The sequence below is a fragment of the Callionymus lyra genome, chromosome 2 (genome assembly GCF_982586985.1).
Source record: "Callionymus lyra chromosome 2, fCalLyr1.hap1.1, whole genome shotgun sequence".
NCBI lineage: Eukaryota > Metazoa > Chordata > Actinopteri > Syngnathiformes > Callionymidae > Callionymus > Callionymus lyra.
Window position 1 is genome coordinate 35818430 of NC_141819.1, and position 19880 is coordinate 35838309.

A 19880-nucleotide genomic window follows, 5' to 3' on the forward strand; every position below is an offset into this window, starting at 1 on the left:
TGTGGTCAGTGGGAGGAATATGTGGTCAGTGGGAGGGGCATGTGGTCAGTGGGAGGAGCATGTGGTCAGTGGGAGGGGCATGTGGTCAGTGGGAGGAGCATGTGGTCAGTGGGAGGGGCATGTTGTTAGTGGGAGGAATAGGTAGTCAGTGGGAAGGGCATGTGGTTAGTGGGAGGGGCATCTAGTCAGTGGGGGGGCATCTGGTCATTGGGAGGGATATGTGGTCAGTGGGAGAAATATGTGGTCAGTGGGAGGGGCATGTGGTCAGTGGGAGGGGCATGTGGTCAGTGGGAGGGGCATGTGGTCAGTGGGCGGGGTCATTCAAGTTTTGTAATCCAGCATGAGTGGTGTCTATCCTTGGTCACACTTTTTCTCGAGGCACTTTCAGCGTGGCATTAATCTTGTGTTATGGGTACTCAGGTCACCCAGGAATCAGCAGCTGGACTCATCCAGGTGTGCTTACTCTACAGTGCAAGCTGCCAGAAACACATCTTCCTCGACCCGCTCAGACTCCTCATGGTCTTCAACATATACGTCATGTTACACATCCGCAGAATCTCAATTGGATAAGTGTCGGTCGTCAGTTCTTGGCCCTGGTGTCGCTCCGATGTGACGAGGGTTGCATGGCTGTGGCGGGCCGCACTTTAGCGTGATCAGTCGGCCCCTTACAGGTGTCGGATCGAGCCTTCGCCGTCTCCGGTCGAGTTCTCTTCGGCAGCAGTGGCGTCGCCGGCTCCCACAGCAGGAACTCGTGCAGCAGCGTGTTGACCGCCTCGGGACATTCCATCATCACCATGTGACTGCCGTCTTCCAGAACCTTCAGGAAGGCCAGCAGGAGGATCTGAATGAAGGGAATGCCACAATTAAAATGAAACCATTTGACAGAAATTAAAAAAAAATCTCAAAGCACCACTAGGTAAGCTTGAACATATTTGTTTGTGACTCCCCCTGCTGTTAGAACAGTGAGTTTACAATCTAATGAAACCTGCAGCTCCACTGCCACAATCTGCAAGTGCAATCTTTCCAGAACATCCAGTTCTACTCATCTGCTGTTGTGATCATATACACTTCATACATTTAATTCTCTTTTATTCATTCTTTTTATTTAAGTAATAAGTAATACATCATAAGTGATACTACTGAGCCTTGCTGAAACTTCTGTGACGTCTATATCTTGGAACCTACATGTGTTGGTAACTGCTGCGCCTCAGATCTCACCTCAGCCATCCTCTGGTCCTCCTCGACAGGGACAAACCTGTCGTGCATGCCGTGGACCAGCAGCGTTGGCACGGTGATCTCGGCGTGGTACACCTCGTCTCCCTCGGGCCAGTACTGACCGCCCATCATGGCTCGCAGCACGAACGACGACACGTTGAAGGCGTTGTTCTCCTTCAGCAGCTGCTTCTCCCTCGCGCCCTGCTCAGCAAACCCTGCCCTGAGAAAGAGGAAACCAGAGTTTGACCGGAGAACAAACATGGCAGCTTTTTTTTCCAAGCGTACTTGAGGAAGCTCCAGGCGAGCAGCGGCGACAGACACTGAAGCACACACGTGGGTAAGTTGAAGATGGAGCACATGCTGGGCTCCAGTGCTGTCGGACCTCCACCGTTGATCATCACCATCTTGTGGATCTGATCCGGGTACTCGTGTGCCAGGAAGGAGCAGAACGACACACTGACGAGGGAATTAAAAAAATATTAGAAGCGTTTAGACACATCAACTGTTATCTCAGCATCTGAGTCTATTTATTTCATGACTGTCAAAAATATGTTAACTATGGGTTTAAATATAATATTATAATATAGTTTAAACCTAATTTTAATTCATTTATTTATTCGAATCATACCCTTAATTCTTTATTGTTTATCATTTATTTTAAAATGACATCACATCCTGTGCAGGAACCCAACAAAACCATAATTTCATTTATTACTTATAATTAATGTATTTAGTGTATTTTCGAAATATCAACCACATAACACATAATTAGAGAGAGTAAAAATAGATTTTCCTTATTTTTATGGTATAATATGAAGTGAAGGGAGTTTTAACTGGAGGGTTAGATTGCTGGCTTAGAGGCTAACTATGCTAATATAAAACCGAGCATCCTTCAACACTTTTGCACATTATTATAATTTTCAAATGTTGTTTTTCAAAATTGTTTAATTATAAACAATCATAACTCATGGAGCAGAATTATTTAGGTATTATTTTTGACGCTACATAACTTTGCCTGGGAGATAAGACCAGAAACTGACACATGATTAAGTCCTTTTTACCTCGTTTAGTAAACAGATACTAGTAAAAAAAATTCTGACACTGGCTAAATAAAGAAACTTGACATTACAGTTAAACTATTCTGACACACGGTACATGTGTATCTGTTGTGGCACACCTGGGATGATTGTATTTTGCATGATGAAATGTAGTATCCTGGAACACACTATGAGGTAAAACAAGATGAGCAAATAATCGAATTGGTAAAAAAAGGTTTTTGGGTAATTTTGTTTTTGAAATACAAAATATTCTTATTTCGATATTGATAAACATATTATTTCACAATAGCCATTTAAAGGTGTTTTCCCCTGCGTGTCGCTATTTCCAAACAATTTATTATTTACAAATCACGTCAGTCTGGGTATTTCATACGGAACAAGCGTTGACGTGTCAAGTGGTGAATGTTTCATCATAAACATTAAAAAGAATCAAAATCTGATGATGAATACAATAAAATCATTAAAAATATGATTATCATTATTTCTGTGCTGCTGGTAAAAAAAAAAAAAAATCAAAGGTACCAGGCCATGACCCAGAAGTTGGCACAACTGAACTAGATTTAGCCAATCATGATGTCATGATGAGTGTAGAATAGTTCCAGTTTATAATGCCATTAAAAAATATTTCACGACTTTTTACGGGAGGTATGTTCCTTATGATTGTAAGTTTTTTCCTCGTTCAGTTTTTACCAATTTCCAAACCTCTTTCCAGCCGCCAGTTAACCTTTACCTTTGCAGCCCAAATCCACCACTCTATTCTGAGGATGTCCGGCCGTACCTAGGAAAAAAAATCTAGTGAAGAATATGGTTGTTTATTTACCCGTAGGAATGTCCAATCAGAATGTTCCTCTTGCGTGCGTATCTCCGGAAGATCAGCCGAATGTCCTCCGCCAGGGCGTAGAAGGTGTAAGCTGCTACTATGTGGGGTGCTGAGCTGGCGCCGTGACCCGCCAGATCCAGTGCAACAACCTCGTACCCAAGTCTGGAGAAGAAGTCCAATTGATTCCCCCAGATGTCCAGAGAACCCCCAACCCCATGGATGAAGAAGAGGGCCACGTCTGAGTGAGTCTCTTTGCAGGATGATATCTGTCGCTCACAGTCGATCACGATGGTGCGTTTGGGTTTCCGGCGGCTTTTCTTGGGCTGCTGAGCGGGGTCGGCCTGACCGCGGCCGGCTGCCTCTCCGGTTCTGCTTTCTTGAGAGTCTGCCTTTGGGTCGGGGAGTTGGGTAGGATCTAAGGTTTTAACAGGGTCCAGTAACTCGACCTCCACAGTGTTGTTGGCCTCCGTTTGCCCGTTGTGGCTGCCCCTGGTCTCCGAGTTGGTCCTGTCTCCCAGGTTCTCGATGTACAGCTGCCCGTTACGATACACCGTGATCTTTCGTTTGCAGCTGATGCTCCCGCCGACACTCTTGTGCTCCTCCTCCACCGCCCGGTCTGGAATGATGTGTCGAACGCGCAGGACTCGACCTGGTTTGACCTCAACGAACTCGTAGCCGTCTGCCGGTTCTGAGGTCTCCACCGGAGCCACCACGTTGGCCGATTTGGAGGTGAGGCAGCAGAAGAGGCCTTCCACGAAGCTGGTCAGCATGGCTGCCAGTCTGCAGGAGGACACACAGCCCAGTGAGAACATCGTCCATTACCTTGAAGAGCATCCCGAAACACAGAGTACAAGATAGAACAATGGCTACACTCAAGATCTAAACGTCAAACACAGGTCGAACAATTCCTTCAAGAGTCCATGTTGCAAAGTAGACTTCTTTCACAGAAGGCGTGTGTCCCATTACCATATTGTATTTTTTATTATTTTATAGGCTCAATCCATCCAAAAGTTTTCACCGAAAAAAATCCCTTTACCTTCTGCATGTGTCTGTATAAATGTTGACATTGATAATCTGTTACTTATCTTGTCCTAAAGACTGACATCTTTATTGTGCACAATACATACTAGAACATTCATCTTAATGCCAACCACTCGAAGGACCACATTAAATAACTTGGCGCGATGAATTTGGCCCCCGGGCAGTGAGTTTAATACATGCTCAAGGGTGTGACGATCAAACTACAACACAACACAACAGGATTTGTGTGATGCTGCGGCAGAATTAACCTTCTCGCTACACAGGATTAAACCTTTAAATCCGCACTACACAATCTGCCAATCTCCTCTCTCAATGGGAACAGTGAGATTGAAGCCCCGCCCCCTCGTGGATCCAGTTCTTCAATATGCACCTTCACTGATTCCATCAGCTGTTGAAGTGATCACTGGATCATCGAAACAACATTAATTGATTTAATTAGACTTTGTAAAATTCAAAATTAGCATAAAAATATTCACTGTGTTGCTCATTTTTCTGTTGTAACTGAACTTCACTAGAGGTGGCAGCTCCTGGTTTCACAGAAAATAACAGCAGGATTGTGGATAATTAAAAACTATGTGCTTTCAAATTAAAACGTACTTACAACATAAACATAAAGTACGTATGGCTCAGCTAAATTGATCGATTTTAACGTGAACTCCTCCTGGGTTCCAGGCTAGACTTTCCAGACTGACTCTCCTAGAAATGGCCACAGTGCAGTTCAGCATTGAGATGAAAGACAAAATCAAAGACAGATTCAAAGAAAAAGTCATCATTGCACATGAGAAGCAAGAGATGCCAAAGACTGCAGACTTGCCAGGGAAAATCCCTTTTCACATCTGTGCAAATATTCACAGCGATTGTTCACTTTTATGATGCAATTAAACTTAGACTTAAACTTGCTAGATGGCAGCAGTCATTACGTCCTCGGCAGCTAAAGGAACAATGAAATCCTGCGAAACCCCGACGGTGACTGAGGATGAGAGGATACAGTTGATTCCAGCAGATATTAAAGCTGCGGTTCGGACATATTTTGGTTTAAAAACACTTGACTTCATCAAGAGTCATTTGGTCTGTAAATTCTGCAACACCGGAGTTAAGTACTCGACAATACTTCAAATATATACTTGTTCCTACAGTATCACAATATATCGTATCATTGTCTTTTCATTGTGAAGCTTACCGTATTGCCAGGTTCTACCAAGGTGTCTTTTTTGTTCCTTTTCTTTTCTTGCATTGGTAGAAATGTAAAAAACTTTGTTGTTCTGGGACAATATAGGCCGTTTTATTTACCTACAATAATGGGTTAAAATGAAGCAAACGTTTGTGGAAATTGAAATAAAGTGCCAAAGTACAAGTTAGAAGGTTTGTCAAGTGAGGAACTTAAATTGTGACCAGTCAAAAACATGCACGATCAAAATAACAATCACAACCAGGTGGTCTTAATGTTATATATATTATGTCCACCATTAGATTATTGCCTCAAATGTTGTCCTGTCTCGTGTTCAGTATATGATGTACCTTTATTCTTCCTGCTGTGGGGAAATGTAACTTGTCATCACAGATACATATGCAACATGTTTAAAATAATAAGAAATACAAAAATACATCAACATATGAATATAATAAAATATTATATTATTAAAATATGAATAAAATAGATCTAAATATTATATCAATAAAAGTTTACTTTTGCCAAATTCAGTTTATCTTTTCAGATTTGTTTGGAAAATGTCTTTATTTATTATGTAAGATATATTCCATATATTCTTTTTGTGAAGTTAAATTTTAAGTGTAGAAAGGAAGAAACTGGTTAAGTTATGAAACATTTTGTTGTTGTTGCATGTAGGTGTCATCAGTCTGTTTAAAAAGCACTAATTGTATGTAAACATGGATTTGTCACATACTAAAACACATATACATGGATGAACATTTTGTGCCACAGACACATTTGAAACGTGTTGTCACAGACAGAGTCTACTTTAGTAGCAGCAGTTGAACCTCTCAGGTGAGCAGCTCAGCTTCAAACCAACTCATCGACCTCTCACTGCTATCAAATACTTTTTGTAACAAACAAAACACAACAAAATCATACCTTTAAATCGACAAACCAACGCTGTGTTTTGTCTCAAGATGCATGGAGGAAGTGTCCGGCAGGTAATCTGCCACAGTCAATCCAATAATCTGATTTAACTCCAGAGCGAGCGCGAGCTTCACTTTCAGCCGACTGGGTCTCATAGAGGAGAGCAGCTCGGGGAACGAATATCAACATTATTAAAAGTACTTTGGCGAAAGGCACATCACAAATATAAATGACCTACTTACTTTCATTTGTTACACACAACATTGTTATCACATTTAATACACATCTGCTCCTGGGACATGAGATGCCTCACATAAACTAATTAACTTGACTCAATATAATGAATAATATCCCATAATAATAACCATCATCCACCGCTTATTCTGTAGCTATGGCTATTGTTGCTATGTTACAAGCGTGTGGAAGACCAGGCGGGGTAAGAGTACCTGGCCCAGAGGTCACATACAGCCCCTTCACTGTATTTATGTGGCCCTCATAAGGTTAAAGATCATTTTTATTTTTCATTTATTTTTTATTATTCATTACCAGTTCATCTGTAAGAAAGGCTCTATGGTTTTTTTGTTATTTGTTTTGTCAGTGTTTAAGTCTTTTTTTTGGTTTATTTTTTTAAGTATATATTGACTTTTATTTTAATGAAAATGAATACATTTTATATCGGACTTTAGTCTGAAAAAAATCAAGTTAATCAATTTTTTTTTTGTTTAATATTCCCGCATATTAAGCTTGACTTTATTTATTTATTCCCCTTGTTATATCAATGCTTGCCGCTCCTTAATTGTCTTTGCTTGAGGGCCCCTCACAACAGCCACTGTACAAAACGTGGCTCCTGAGGAAACGTAAAAGCCCTCCACTGTCATAAATAAACAGAAAAAATGTGCTTCTCTTCATCACACAAATGACGCAAAAAAAAACAAGAAATATAACAAAACTTTATTGAAAGATCGAACTAAACATTACGTAATGTTTTGATTTGTAATACGTGGTTATGGGGTGGCGGGATTCGCCCCGGGGTTGAGTTCACTCTAGCTGCGCCTCTGGCTGGCAGGAGTGTTGAGTAACACGCAACTAGGGACGAGCTACTTCCGCTAGTGATACGTCATGTTTAATCCGCTTCCTGATTGGTCGACTGGCCACTCTGATATACGTCGGCTGGAGAGTTGACCAATAGGCTGCCGGGAGGCGTAGCGAAGGCGTCCGCACTCCTCACGCTAGCATAAGCAGCCCGTGTAGCTACTAGCTCTGCTAACTCATGCAATAGCCGCCGGCTTCTCTTTGTTTACACTCGTCCCAGTCGAGCATGGAGTCTTGAGAGCCGCCGTGGGTGTCGTGGAATTGTGTGGCAGAAGCCACCTGGACGTCGCACTCGGAGCTGCCCGCGGAGCTAACGCTGCTAGCTGCGACGACAAGCGCGACCTGGACAGCAACACCGAGCGAGGAGCCGGCGTCCTGCACTCGACTGTCATGGAGAAGGTGCAGCTCGACTGAAGAATATCATGACGCGATGGAGCAAAGTGCTCGATAATGGACCTCTATATGAGGAACGACCTGATGGCGACATTATTCTGAGGGTGCATGTGTGTTCTTGGAGGCCACAGCAGAGCTATATGTCTGGATACAAACACCAGAAGCACGTTTGATTCGTGACTGGCATGTTTACATTATGAATCCCTTATTTCCTATGTAAACGCCGGTTAGCATGTTAGCATCTCCGGGGGAGGGAACGCCCAACGAGGGACCAGAGCACAGGCTCTCTGGCTCCATCATCTTCATCATCCTCATAGTCATGTTCGACAAAAGTGATTCACTTCTTATTTGTCCAAGGTTCAGATCAGATGTGTCTCTGTTTAGAGTTCTCTTTACTTTGTTCGTCAATAATGATAATAAGTATGAAGCTCTGAAACTGAGGAACACTGCATGAGATTTTGATCTGTTTTCAGTCATCTTTTCTTTCTCCAGGCCGATTTCTTGAAAGGACTTCCTGTCTACAACAAGAGCAACTTCAGCCGGTTCCATGCCGACTCCGTTTGTAAAGCTTCGGTGAGTTGTTTTGTCATTCTGTGGAACCATGAATCCACATATTCAATGAATATATTTCTCTGTTCCAGAACCGAAGGCCATCAGTTTACCTCCCGACGCGTGAATACCCATCTGAACAGAGTAAGGACTAAACTAAAGGATGGAGACTTGTTCAACAGCAGCTTTGCTAGCAGACACTTGAATAATCTATTCTTTTTAACTTCTCAGTTATTGTTACGGAGAAAACGAACATCCTTCTGCGCTACCTTCACCAGCAGTGGGACAAAAAGGTTAGTTGTTTTCTACTCAAACTACAAAATACCACACAATTTGTAATATTTTCTCGTGCAACATCAACGTAATGTAGAGGTTGATGTGCACAAACGGTAACCAAATATGTATGTTTCTGATAGATGGATCAAACTTTTAAAAAATTCATTTTGGAATTATTATCAATGAAAATATTTCATAGGGTATCAGAATTGAATCATGTTTGAGAGTAGAAAAAAATTGATATAAAATAAGAAAAAGTTGGCACATAGAATCTAAACGATCAAATAAATATTTGGAAAGATTTTATTCTCCTCAATATTATGTTGAACTCAAGCAACTAATGTCTGCGTTTTTTGTTCACTGACTTTGAACCAAGGCTACAACAGTTTTGTATTGTTGAAAATATAATGTGATTAAGTAATGGTTAATTCTAGAGTGCCTTTTTTAGACCAGGGTCACAAGAGCTTTAACGATCACAAACACAGTTAAAATATATCCTTAAAAGGTCAAGACACATAATATATATACATATACATATATATAGTGTGTGTGTTTGTGTGTGTTAAGTTAACTTTAATACAACAGATTAGTCGACTAATCTAAAAAAATCAAAAGTGTTTTTATGGTTGAATCAACTTTTACTCTATTTTTTAAAATGAAAAATCAATAAGCTGAATTGAAGAAAACAAAAGAATATTAATATGAAACAGAGTGTAAGATTTTTTCCCAAGATGAAAACAAAGTAGTAGTGTGTCGAGTAATCCAGGTGGATTTTTGTAAAGCGTGTTGTGTTGGTGATGTTCGAGGTACAGATATTCAGATGGTTAACAAAATACAATTTCATGTCTCTCTTTCAGTCACACACATCGTAAAATATAGCAATAAGTGTTTCTGGTTCTGATTCTAAATCATTTAAGCAAAGATTATTTCACAGCTTTACACCTATTGTCCACTTGATGGCGTGGTAGAGCAAATGAAGCCTCACAAAGCCTTGGTCCAAGGATGGAAGGCTTCAGTGGCTCATGAGGCATCATCTCGTCATCACTAAAAAGAAAACCTCAATCACTAAGCTGGGGGAGTCAAAAGACGTGTCTCAAGTAAAGTGCTTTAAAACAAAGCCCACTATGAGGGCATAAATACTCTCTCCTGATTGGTTCAGGTGAGTAAAGGCAGCTCAATGGTATAACTGAGTCGACACAATCTGCCTTGTGTTACATCATTGAGGTGCCTAAGCTAGTGTTGTTATGGATTGTGCCTTCAAATTCATTGTTCGCTGTTGGTTTGCCGCTCTCTAGAGGGCGCTGGAGGTCTTTTATTTGGTAAATTAGGTTTAAGAAGAACAGACCACTGATGTAACTTTCTCCAACAGAACGCAGCGAAGAAGAGGGAACAGGAACAAGGGGATGGCGACAGTCCTGCGCCCCCGAGAAAAATCGCCCGGACAGACAGCCAAGAGATGAACGACGACTCATAAGTTGTGTGTGTGTTTGAGTGCGTGTGTGGATGTGAGTGCATTTGTGTGTGAGGTGCGTGTATAGAGGATGTTGCCAATATCCACACTGAAGGCATTTATGTTCAATTGATGCTTTTTTTTTCTGCCAAACGTGGAACATATCTTTCAACGAAGCAACACAGTTTTGTTTAAACGGGTCAGTCGATTAGAATCTGTGTTTGTGTACATGAGGTGTGTGACGTCAAAGACCAGAGAAGGACGAAGCAAAACCATCTCCCCTGACTTTTAAAAACTATATTTTATTATCGCTTCTGTACGCTTCCTGCCAAGCCACAGTGCCCCCCCCCCCACCCCCATCCCCTCCACCCAGTTACACTGCCCGCTCGTCCACCACACGAGGGCGCTGCAGCATTACTGTCCGACTTCAACCACACTGTGACGGAAAGTAGAAGCGACTTTTACAAGTTTTCTGACTTGGTCTGTTTCTTCTTGACTTCTCTTAAGTTGTATCTGATCTCGACACAAACTGATACTAGGAATGTTATTGTATGTGTAAAAAAAAATGCTTGTTGCAAATTTTTGTTGAGAAAAGGGTTGAGGATCCTATGGTGCAGTTTTTGTCAGTCTTTTTTCGATTTGTAACTATGTTTGATGTTTGCTATTCATTGGTTCAAGGCCTTACAAGGTTCAGTTCTCCTTTTGGGATCAGCAATCTCATGCAGACTTGTCTGAGAGTAGTGAACACACTGTAGACCAGCAATACATGCATCAGTCTCTGCCTAGTCTCACCGGAAGATGATCCCCCTTTTTTTTATTTTAATTTTTTTTACTTCTCTGACCCATTGAACCAGCACCTCCTGTCCATCGATAACCTAACTGCGACGCAATTGTTGTCTTCCTGCAGGCAGTGTAAATATGCCGTCTGGTTCTGTGACGCTTCTGCTGAGACTGTTCCACCATCATGTGTGTGTTGGCTCAGACTTGTTCTTTTTAGGCTTTGCTGGAATAAAACTGGACTAAAACTGGTCTCCTGATCTCGTGATCTTGTCAATGTGCTTCCTTGTGTCACCTAAAGCTGAGTCAGGTCCAGAACACACAATAAAAACACAACCTCCTGCAATTTAAAATCGTTTTATTAACCTTTTATTCTCACGTCTTAGAAAAATATGACAAAATAAATTAAAAGAAATAAATAGTCCCATTTCTCTGTTCGTGTCTTTAGAACATCTGTTTTGTACAGTGGAAGAGCGAATGATTTCCAGTTCCTTCAAGCACGAGGTTTGAACGTAGCTGCAGTGAAACATCTCACCAGGGGGTGGCGACAGAGCGCTCGCTTGAAACAGGTGTGGATGAACAGGTAGCTGCCGAGTCCAAGATGGACCGAGCCTTGAGTGATGAAGTGGTGCAGGATTGAGGGAAATCTTTCCATATCCGCCTCTGATGTACATCTCCATCTCTGCAACTGTTGGTACCATGTTGATCTTTAAAACACTCCACACATGCCATGCTTTTAGTCACCATAGCAGGACAACTGTTTCACTGTTTTAGTCTCTTGTCCAGTGGGAGATACCAGGGGGTCCGTTAGGAATCCAAAAGTCTGTGACTGACAAAGAATGTGACTGATCATCATCTCAGCAACTGAAGAAGAGCCATATGTACCTTCATGGTACCAAGTGTGTGCACATGGACTTGAGTATTTACTACTTTTACTTACAATATTTTCAGCCTTGATGTACCCTCATAAAGCTTATTATGCACCATCTTTGTACCACACATAATACATCAAAATATTGGTAGATGCACAGTGTGCACTCTGGTATAACAGAAGTTTAATCCGCTGATTGTGACTTTATCATCCACTCTGGCGCAGCATTTAACAACACACAGAATGTCTTATTGGGTGACAGTATCTACCATCATTTACAGTAGAGATCAGAGAAACCACCTGCTTATTTATTCCTCCATCTATACCATGATATTTATTTTATACCAAGAGTTCACTTTGAATAAGTTGAGGTGAAACGAGAGAGAAATGGAACAAATGAAAAGGTGTTTGTCGTCCAGGCCGGAGCGAGTGTGCTGCACATCTGCTAGTTTTATTGCCAGAGTTCAGTGAAGATGCATAGTTGAAGTCCAACAGGCCAGGACCAGCACTCGGGTCAGGGCTGCACCGCGTCCCACAAGTTCCCACGCCAGATTTATCAAGGCCTAATACAGTGTTGGGGGCTTTCAATTTTCCTCAGAGGGCAACATTTTATAAAATAACTGTTGTAGGGGCCCTCAAGAAAACAAAGACGCAAAAAGCCTAAATATAATGTAAACAGTAAAATTGCAAATTTAATATGCTTAATAGGCTAAAATTATTATTTTACAACTTCTAAAATAATCGAATATAAACTGCCTTTCTAAAATATTCTTTTAATATTCACTCAAACCTTTTTGAGGGGCAATAAAGGTAAAAAAAAAAAAGCGATTGGATCAAAGTGCTTAAAGAAAAGCTCCATAGCCATATTTAGAGTTGAACTAGAAATGTATAACATGATTTAAAAAAAAGTTATTTGTTAACATGATCTGTCTGAGTTTTCCTTTGACGTCATGAAGACCACAGAAATCCAGTCAAAGGGCTAAATGTGGGCCCCTGGCCGCAATTTGACCACATTGACTATTTAATCAAGTGAACATTTCAAAATAAAAGCTCTCGACCAAACATTTGAATATCAATTCAATAATAGGGTGCAGCCCTGATCCGAGATAGAACTTTGTGATATCGTTTGTAAAAATGTGAAGCAAAAACAGAAGCTGAAGCAGAAGTCGAAACATCAAATAAAAACGTGTCATTCCAGCTTAGTGCAAACGGAACTCCCTCATTGGTTCATGTTGAAATCGTGTCTCAAATCTAGCAGCTACAGAAAACCATTCCAAGAATTCCCGTCTTACTAAGAAGTGATTCGTCGCCTCTGCTTTGAAAATAAAGCAGATGTCGTTAATGTTCAGGGTTTATACAGTTCTCCGTATTGCTCGCCGTCTGGGAGTAAAACCCAGGAATCTTCACAGTTCAAAACAAGACAGGATCTAAAGTCGCCGCTCGGACGACGTCTACAAAACACTCGGGTGTAGAACCAGTGACCCCTTCAGTCCGGAGCCGGGCCCGGACCTTTTTTTTGTTGAAATCAAGAAACAACTTTTTGCTTGTAAAGGCTTGAAAAGATGAGAAATGCAGCTCATGCATTTCTTCTTGTATTGCAGACACGGAAGGATTATGATTGTGTTTGTCACCACATGTTCGCCTCAGACCCAACAGAACCGCTCTGGAGCTACTGGACCTTCGGGCCGCCCGTGTCCGAGTCCGACATGTGGCCGTTTTCCGTCCCTTCGCCCCCGGGCGAGGGGATCTCATCGGGAATGCCGTTCAAGTCGGACCTGGACGTGTGTAGTGACGATGATGAGGATCCCTCGGTAGATCTGTGGACGGGCGCCCCGTTCACGCCCTCAGATTTCCCAAAATTAAAGAGTTTTCCGGGATTGAAGGCTTTGTTGGGGGACTGGGATCGCTCCTGAGAGCTGCTACCTGATGATGATGATGACGAGGCAGACGTTGACGCGGCGCTGGCAGCACCCGTGGAACACTCTTTCTTGTTGTCGGGGGACTTGAGGAACTTGAAGCTGAGGAAGCCCGGGAGCTTGGGTTCGGCTCCGGTGGGCGACTGTGGCGAGCGAGCTCCGCCGGAGGAGAACTTGCTCTGCAGCGGGATGATCTGCTTCAGCTTCATCACGTTGTTGTTGGCCAGCAGCGAGCTGGGCCTCTTGGGTTTGTCCGACCCGCCGGACGCCCCCGCTCCTCCGGAACCCGTCCGGGATTTGCTCCCATGACTCTTGTCGTGGTGGTGGTCCCCCGAGGAGTCGCCCTTGCCGTCGTCCCGCTCCCTCTCTCTGCGGTTGCTGTGCTCCTGCTGCCTCTGCCGCTCCTCCTCCTCCCTCTTCCTCCTCTGCAGCTGCTGGTAGTGCTGCTGAGCCTGACGCTCGTGCTTCTGTGGAGGAAGGAAACATTGTATAAAAAAAGGCTACAAATGAAAAAAGGTCTGAATCATTGGATTAAAAATATAAACTTCTATGTGTAAACAAAATCTTGAACGGATTTTTTTTACCATTACCATAAATATGAAAGGTTAAATCCAACCTTTCAATATATTCAGATACTTATGTACTATATACTATATGTAATATTTACCTTGAACGCCTCTCTCCGCTGAAAGTCCAGCTTGGCCATCTCCTCTTTGACCCAGGCGGGGATGTCAGGAATGGCCACGTGGATCAGGTACTTCAGCAGGATGGCAAAGTGCTGGTAATAAAAGTACACACGGAAGAGAACGATAAAATATGTTAAATACTTTCTTGAGAGAAACAACTGATAAAATCAACTTGAAAAATAAGCTGCTTATCTTGCTGCACATCTGATCTTGTTTTTTAAGTCTGAATATGGGACGGATCTTTTTAGAATCTTCACAATGATCAGTGTTTTCTCTTCACACGACCAGATAAAGTTATTTATAGTCATTTCTAAAAAATAACTTTGTCAGGACAATAACTTAGCTTATATTTAAAAACGTTTCTTCAGGCCTGAGATAAGTGTTTTCGCAAGAATCTGGGGATCAATAAGCAGCAACGATACAATATATTAGGATATATTCAATACTGTAGTAACAAGGATATATTTGTAGTATTGTAAGAGTACTTGACTCTGGTTTTGCAGGATATACAGACAAGATGAAGTCGTAAAGTCGTTTCATTTGTTTTTAAACCAAAATATGTCCAAACATCAGCTTTAAAAGCTGATGACTGTATCCTCTCGTCCTCAGTCATCGCCGGGATATCGTTGTAACTTAAGCTGATCTAATTAGTCTAGTGGCCAGAAGTTTAATTGCAACACAAACATCACGCTGTGAACATTTGCTATAATTGTCAATAAAAACAACAATATTTTATCTAATACAAAATTCATCTAAAAATAAACCATGAAATAACAATTATTAAAATAAAATGTGATTTGAAAGCCAAAAAAAAGTTTACTACCGTCAAATCTGCACGGTACAGAGAAGGAATTTACCATCGATAAGTAGAGGGGGGCAGACAGATGAATTATGCATGTGTTTTGAACATGTGAAGCAGTAAACTATTGCAAGAGCTTCAAACGGATACAAAGATCTGTTTAATTAGACATTTAGGGTCCACGGGAAAATCTTGCGGCCTCAGTGCTACACTATGATAAGTGCACCTTGTGAGTACCTCGAGGATGACGATGGAGATGATGGCCATCTCTGGACTGAGCCAGGGGAAGAGACGCTGCAGCTGCCCGCACTGACCGATCAGGTAACAGTTGACGATGATGGCGATCAGACCCATGGCTTCCATCGCCGTCTGTGCAGGAGACAAGAGAAGCTCTCAGTTGTTGCTGTGCAGCCAGTTAAGTCGGGTTGGTTCCTCACCTGCCACTGTCCAATGCTCTCGACCCTCAGGCCGAAGGGCCGCTGCAGGCCGGTGCACAGCTTGAAGGCGTCGCTTCGGATCTCGATGATGTTGTTGATGAGAGCGCACATGGCGGCCAGAGGGAAGGCCGAGGAGAAGAGCACCACGTAGCCGAACTGGACGAACATCTCCTGGTAGTCCTGGAAGGTGTCCTGGAGACAAATGGATCCTTCATTAAAATGAGAAAAAGCTTCGCCCATACAAGACATCTAATGTAAAACCCCAACTCTCCTGATTCACTCTCATGTTTCAAACATGAAACAAGTTTGTTGAAGTTTTCCTCTCCAAGATGCAGGAAGTCCCTCATCATGACCATGTTAAGAAGTTTTTACATATAAAGTTCTCACAAAATCACAGCGAAAGAGAGGTTTTAAGAGCTGAGTTAATTATGATTTAATAATGGTCTTCACTCCTCCAGGATAGATGACGGGGGGTGACACACCTGAATTATTTACTATCACACCAGAGAGGGTGTGGTTGTGGTAAACAAGATTTAATCTCCAGATAAAGAAAGTGTTTTCAGTGGGCGGAGCTTAAGAACCCTTTCTATTGTAAATATTTAAACGAAAAGAGAGTTTTGTAAAAACAGACACTGATGAGTATAGTAATAGAAGTTCAAGATCTATTTAAGACACTTAAATCAACAGATTAGTTATCATTAATCATTAATAATATTTAAAATACAGATCTTTCTCTTCATGGGTGAATTGTCCGGCAGAAATATTAATATAATATAATATAATATTAATTTGCTTGATTCTGTTTTTCTTCTTTTGTGAAAAACCAAAAATGTGATTTCTAAATCAGTAAGATGATGTTAAGCATGTAACAACCGTGTGTGTTTACTCTGCTATGGCAGTTTTCCTATGATTAAACATGATTAGTGTGATCAGTATATAGATCTTTCTTTAAAATAAACACAATTTATCCTACAGTATCACTTCATATCCAAATTCATCGTATCGTTAAACATATAATGTGACGTTGTATTGCCAATACACATCCATAGGACAATCTACTAAATCGTAGGTCAATTTAAAAATGTGTTTTTAAAACACATTGACTTAAAAAAAAGTTGTAAATATGAATCTACAATTCTTGTCATCATTTTATTTCAAAAACTTGAACAATTTCCATATGCATCAAATTATCACCTAATATATTCTATATATGCCTTCAAGTAAAAGTTTACTTCTAGAGATACCTCTGATTTGACACTTGAAATAAAATGTAATTAATAAAAGTGATTTAATGTGATTGAAGAGACTATCCAGGATGAAACAAATATACGACACAATTGTGGTTCAGTGTTACCTCATACGTCTGCATGCAGCTCTCCATCTCCGCCTGAGTCAGCGTGTTGTTGGGTTTCTCCTCCGGCGGGTTGATCCACGACTCCCTCTTCGTTCTGACAGCACTCCTCTCCACGCTCCGGCCTCTGCGTCTGTGTCGCACGGCGCCGCTCTCTGAGCCCGAGGCGAGCGAGCCGGCAGCTCCACCGCCCTCAGCGGCAGCACCGGCGCCACCTTGATCTTTCACGTCGTGGATCCCGTTGTCATCTTCGTCCTCGCACATGTCGAAGACTGAGGCGCCGTCCAGGCCCTTCTCCACCATTGTCGGGCTTCCTTCTTCTAGAAAACTGCTCTCAGTGTTCGCCCCGGAAGAATGTATCCTTCTGTCCATCTGCACCCACAAAAAAAAAAAGAAAAAGATGTAACTTCAGGCCTAAGACTAGAGGTGCGTCTTGGCAAGAATCTGATGATATGATACGTATCACAGTACCGGGACGATGTTGGAACAAGAATATATTTGTAGTATTCTAGAGTACTTGACTCTGGTGTTGCAGTATTTACAGATCACATGACTTTTGTTGAAGTCGTCGCTGATTTATTTTGTTCTGAAACCAAAATATGTCCAAAAATCAGCTTTAAAAGCTGCTGGAGTCGACTGTATCCTCTCGTCCTCAGTCAGTAATACTCTCAGCTTGAAATGTTGTCACTATTAGTGATTAATTAAACATATATGTATTAAATTAAATAACATTAGATTGATGGACAGAATTTTTTATTTTTTGGCAAAAATATACCTACAATTAAATTTTGAATCCATGTAGGAACAGTAATTGTTGTTGCCGGTTATATTCATAAAACCATGTGAATATTATAATAGTACATTAATGGCATCAGAATATTTAAGTAATTAATTTATATTTGTAGACCGATTTCAAGACCAGGGTCACCAAACGCTTAGAAGATAAAAACAAAACTCAATAAAATATATACTTAAAAGGTCAAGACAACACCGAGACAAACACAGTTGTCTCAGAGAAAACTCAGTCTCAGAGAATCAAGGAAAATCCTGCACAAATAAAAAGGTCTTAATATTTTTCTTGAAGGAGTCAGTAGATCCATCAAGCGCAGAGATAGAAGAAGATCGTTCCAAAGCTTAGGAGCAACAGTCTGGAAGGATTTCTCTCCTCTGGTCCTGAACCGTGCGAGGAACCATCAATTAGGTTTTTTAAAAATTGAATTAAAAAACTTTCATTGAAACTTTTTTTTCACACATAGAGTTTTATATATTGATTCCAAACAATAAATGTTTTAATTTTTTCTAAACCACATACATTTTTTTTACATTTGAGTTGTTAAGTTTAACATTGAATATTCTGATGACACAGACTTCCATACATTATGACAACCAGATTCATCTGGACAACTATCAGTGAGTACATGAAGCTCCAGGTCTGTTTACCTTCTCGATGAAACTGACTTTCCTCAGCTTCAGGCCACAGTCCAGGACGCCCTCCTCCTCCGTCTCTCCTTCGCTGAACCTCCCGCTGTCGACTTCATCCTTCTCTCCTCCCTCCTCTTCGTCAGGCACCCCGCATCCTCCGTTCAAACACTTCTTCTCCCTGAGAGGAGTCGACGGCAGACGTCAGACAACAAACCACTTCTTTCTCCAATACAGTGAAGCTTTTAAGTTTATATTTAACGTTGTCTATTTATAATCTAGATCTAAATCAAGGCACAATTCTGTGGAGGTTTGATTTGCTCTTCAAAGAATGAGTTACAAAAAAATACAGATGGATTTACTTTACTCTGAATTATTTCATATCAACCACCTTATATATACAATACATTGAATCATGCTCTATAGTGAATATTGAAGGTATTTTATCTTTTTTATTAAAAGTTAAAGTGGTCCAGGAATAATTTGTTATTTGGACCATATTTCAAACTGATTGTATCAAAAATCTAGTTTAATTCATGACCTCTTATCTTTATTTTTTTAATTGAAATGTTCTTTAAGTGTTGTTTTCAAGCATGTAATTTTTAATTAAATTTCTATAGTGAAAGGTTGAATTTGTTTTTATTGAATAATGAATTAAACAACAAGTTAAATGAACTATTTAAAAATCCAATCCAACACTTCTATAGAGAAATGATTAATAGTTAATAGTTCAATTATAAAAATTAAAAAAAATTAAAACATTTCAGTTCAAAATATTCAAAATGTAATTGACAGCAAGGATATACTTCATCATTAATGACCTAAGGGTGACAGTAGAGAGCACGTTAAAAGTCATAGAAGAAGTCCTGCAGCAAAACAAAGATGGCATCTACAACATGAGTAGTAAGATGTAAGTAAGATGTTTCTTGAAAGAGTCAGGGATTATTTTAGCATTTTTTAAAGCCCCAAACCATAATATTTTTCTATGGATTTTGTTGTCTCTGCGTTTATTTTACTGGTAAGTCTCTCAGTACTTTATATGTTGCTATAAAGCAGTTTGTTGGTCACATGACACTCGCCACACAAACTGAATATAAATCAGAAACTATATTAAAACCATCTTCTCGACTCATTGTCTGGATGACTGGATATAAATATGACCTTCTCTCTGGCGGGCCCACCCCTGGCCGGGTGCCCCTGAGACCAGGTCCTGGCATGGACTGGTCAGTGGGCGTGTCCTGGGCTTGACCCGCTGCCAGCCGGGCGTACTTGAGCAGCACTGACAGCAGCAGGTCCCACAAGGCTCGCGGCGTCAGCTCGCCCAGCTTGTGTCGCTCGTACAGATAAGGCTGCAGCACCTCCTTCACGTTCTGCAGGAACTGACGGATGATGAGCAGAGTGGCCAGCATCTGGGAGAAGGAGGGAGGAATGAAGCGGTGATTGTCTCGCCCACACATGAGAGCATGAACGCAAGCCCACTTCCAATGCAAGAATCAAAGACAAACCAGACCCAGAAGATGAAACCTCTGAAAGCTCACTTTAAACCTCATCCCAGAGAAACCAAACAATACTAGAGAGGAAGTGTTGACCCTCTGATTGCCTCCCAGAGGTCACAAACACACTGATGACTGTAGGTGTGTGTGACGGCTC

General features: G+C 41.3%; 3 protein-coding genes across 4 annotated transcripts in view; 1 reads left to right on the forward strand and 2 right to left on the reverse strand.

Moving 5' to 3' along the window:
• Positions 1 to 580: 580 nt before the first annotated feature.
• Positions 581 to 3873, reverse strand: abhd8b (abhydrolase domain containing 8b). The gene is made up of 4 exons (XM_087783019.1): positions 3094 to 3873; positions 1501 to 1671; positions 1219 to 1435; positions 581 to 841 (listed from the first exon to the last, which is right to left on the reverse strand). The coding sequence occupies exons 1-4, from the start codon at positions 3861 to 3863 to the stop codon at positions 581 to 583; spliced, it is 1419 nt and encodes a 472-aa protein (XP_087639145.1). The 5' UTR covers positions 3864 to 3873.
• A 3546-nt stretch (positions 3874 to 7419) lies between these two features.
• On the forward strand, positions 7420 to 11003 carry dda1 (DET1 and DDB1 associated 1). Its single transcript, XM_087784880.1, has 5 exons — positions 7420 to 7705; positions 8192 to 8272; positions 8341 to 8392; positions 8480 to 8541; positions 9894 to 11003. The coding sequence occupies exons 1-5, from the start codon at positions 7697 to 7699 to the stop codon at positions 9996 to 9998; spliced, it is 309 nt and encodes a 102-aa protein (XP_087641006.1). The 5' UTR covers positions 7420 to 7696; the 3' UTR covers positions 9999 to 11003.
• Positions 11004 to 11092: 89 nt separating this feature from the next.
• Positions 11093 to 19880, reverse strand: part of ano8b (anoctamin 8b) — a 46176-nt gene continuing 37388 nt past the window's right edge. For both annotated transcript variants that reach the window (XM_087784879.1, XM_087784878.1), the window contains 7 exons: positions 19392 to 19639; positions 18252 to 18411; positions 16815 to 17183; positions 15461 to 15652; positions 15261 to 15392; positions 14206 to 14316; positions 11093 to 14005 (listed from right to left, as the gene is read on the reverse strand). In XM_087784879.1, coding sequence (XP_087641005.1) covers positions 13292 to 14005; positions 14206 to 14316; positions 15261 to 15392; positions 15461 to 15652; positions 16815 to 17183; positions 18252 to 18411; positions 19392 to 19639 — 1926 coding nt within the window. In that variant the 3' untranslated portion in view covers positions 11093 to 13291. The remainder of the gene's footprint in view (positions 14006 to 14205; positions 14317 to 15260; positions 15393 to 15460; positions 15653 to 16814; positions 17184 to 18251; positions 18412 to 19391; positions 19640 to 19880) is intronic.

What these genes read in the sequence shown, in the direction of transcription:
- abhd8b (XM_087783019.1), bottom strand. Translation starts at nt 3,863, where the DNA reads ATGCTGACCAGCTTCGTGGAAGGCCTCTTCTGCTGCCTCACCTCCAAA. An exon ending in CTGATTGGACATTCCTACGG is followed by an intron (nt 1,672 to 3,093) that starts GTAAATAAACAA and finishes TTCCCTCGTCAG; the next exon opens with TGTGTCGTTCTGCTCCTTCC. An exon ending in CTCGCCTGGAGCTTCCTCAA is followed by an intron (nt 1,436 to 1,500) that starts GTACGCTTGGAA and finishes CCTCTTTCTCAG; the next exon opens with GGCAGGGTTTGCTGAGCAGG.
- dda1 (XM_087784880.1), top strand. An exon ending in TGAATACCCATCTGAACAGA is followed by an intron (nt 8,393 to 8,479) that starts GTAAGGACTAAA and finishes TTAACTTCTCAG; the next exon opens with TTATTGTTACGGAGAAAACG. An exon ending in ACCAGCAGTGGGACAAAAAG is followed by an intron (nt 8,542 to 9,893) that starts GTTAGTTGTTTT and finishes TTTCTCCAACAG; the next exon opens with AACGCAGCGAAGAAGAGGGA.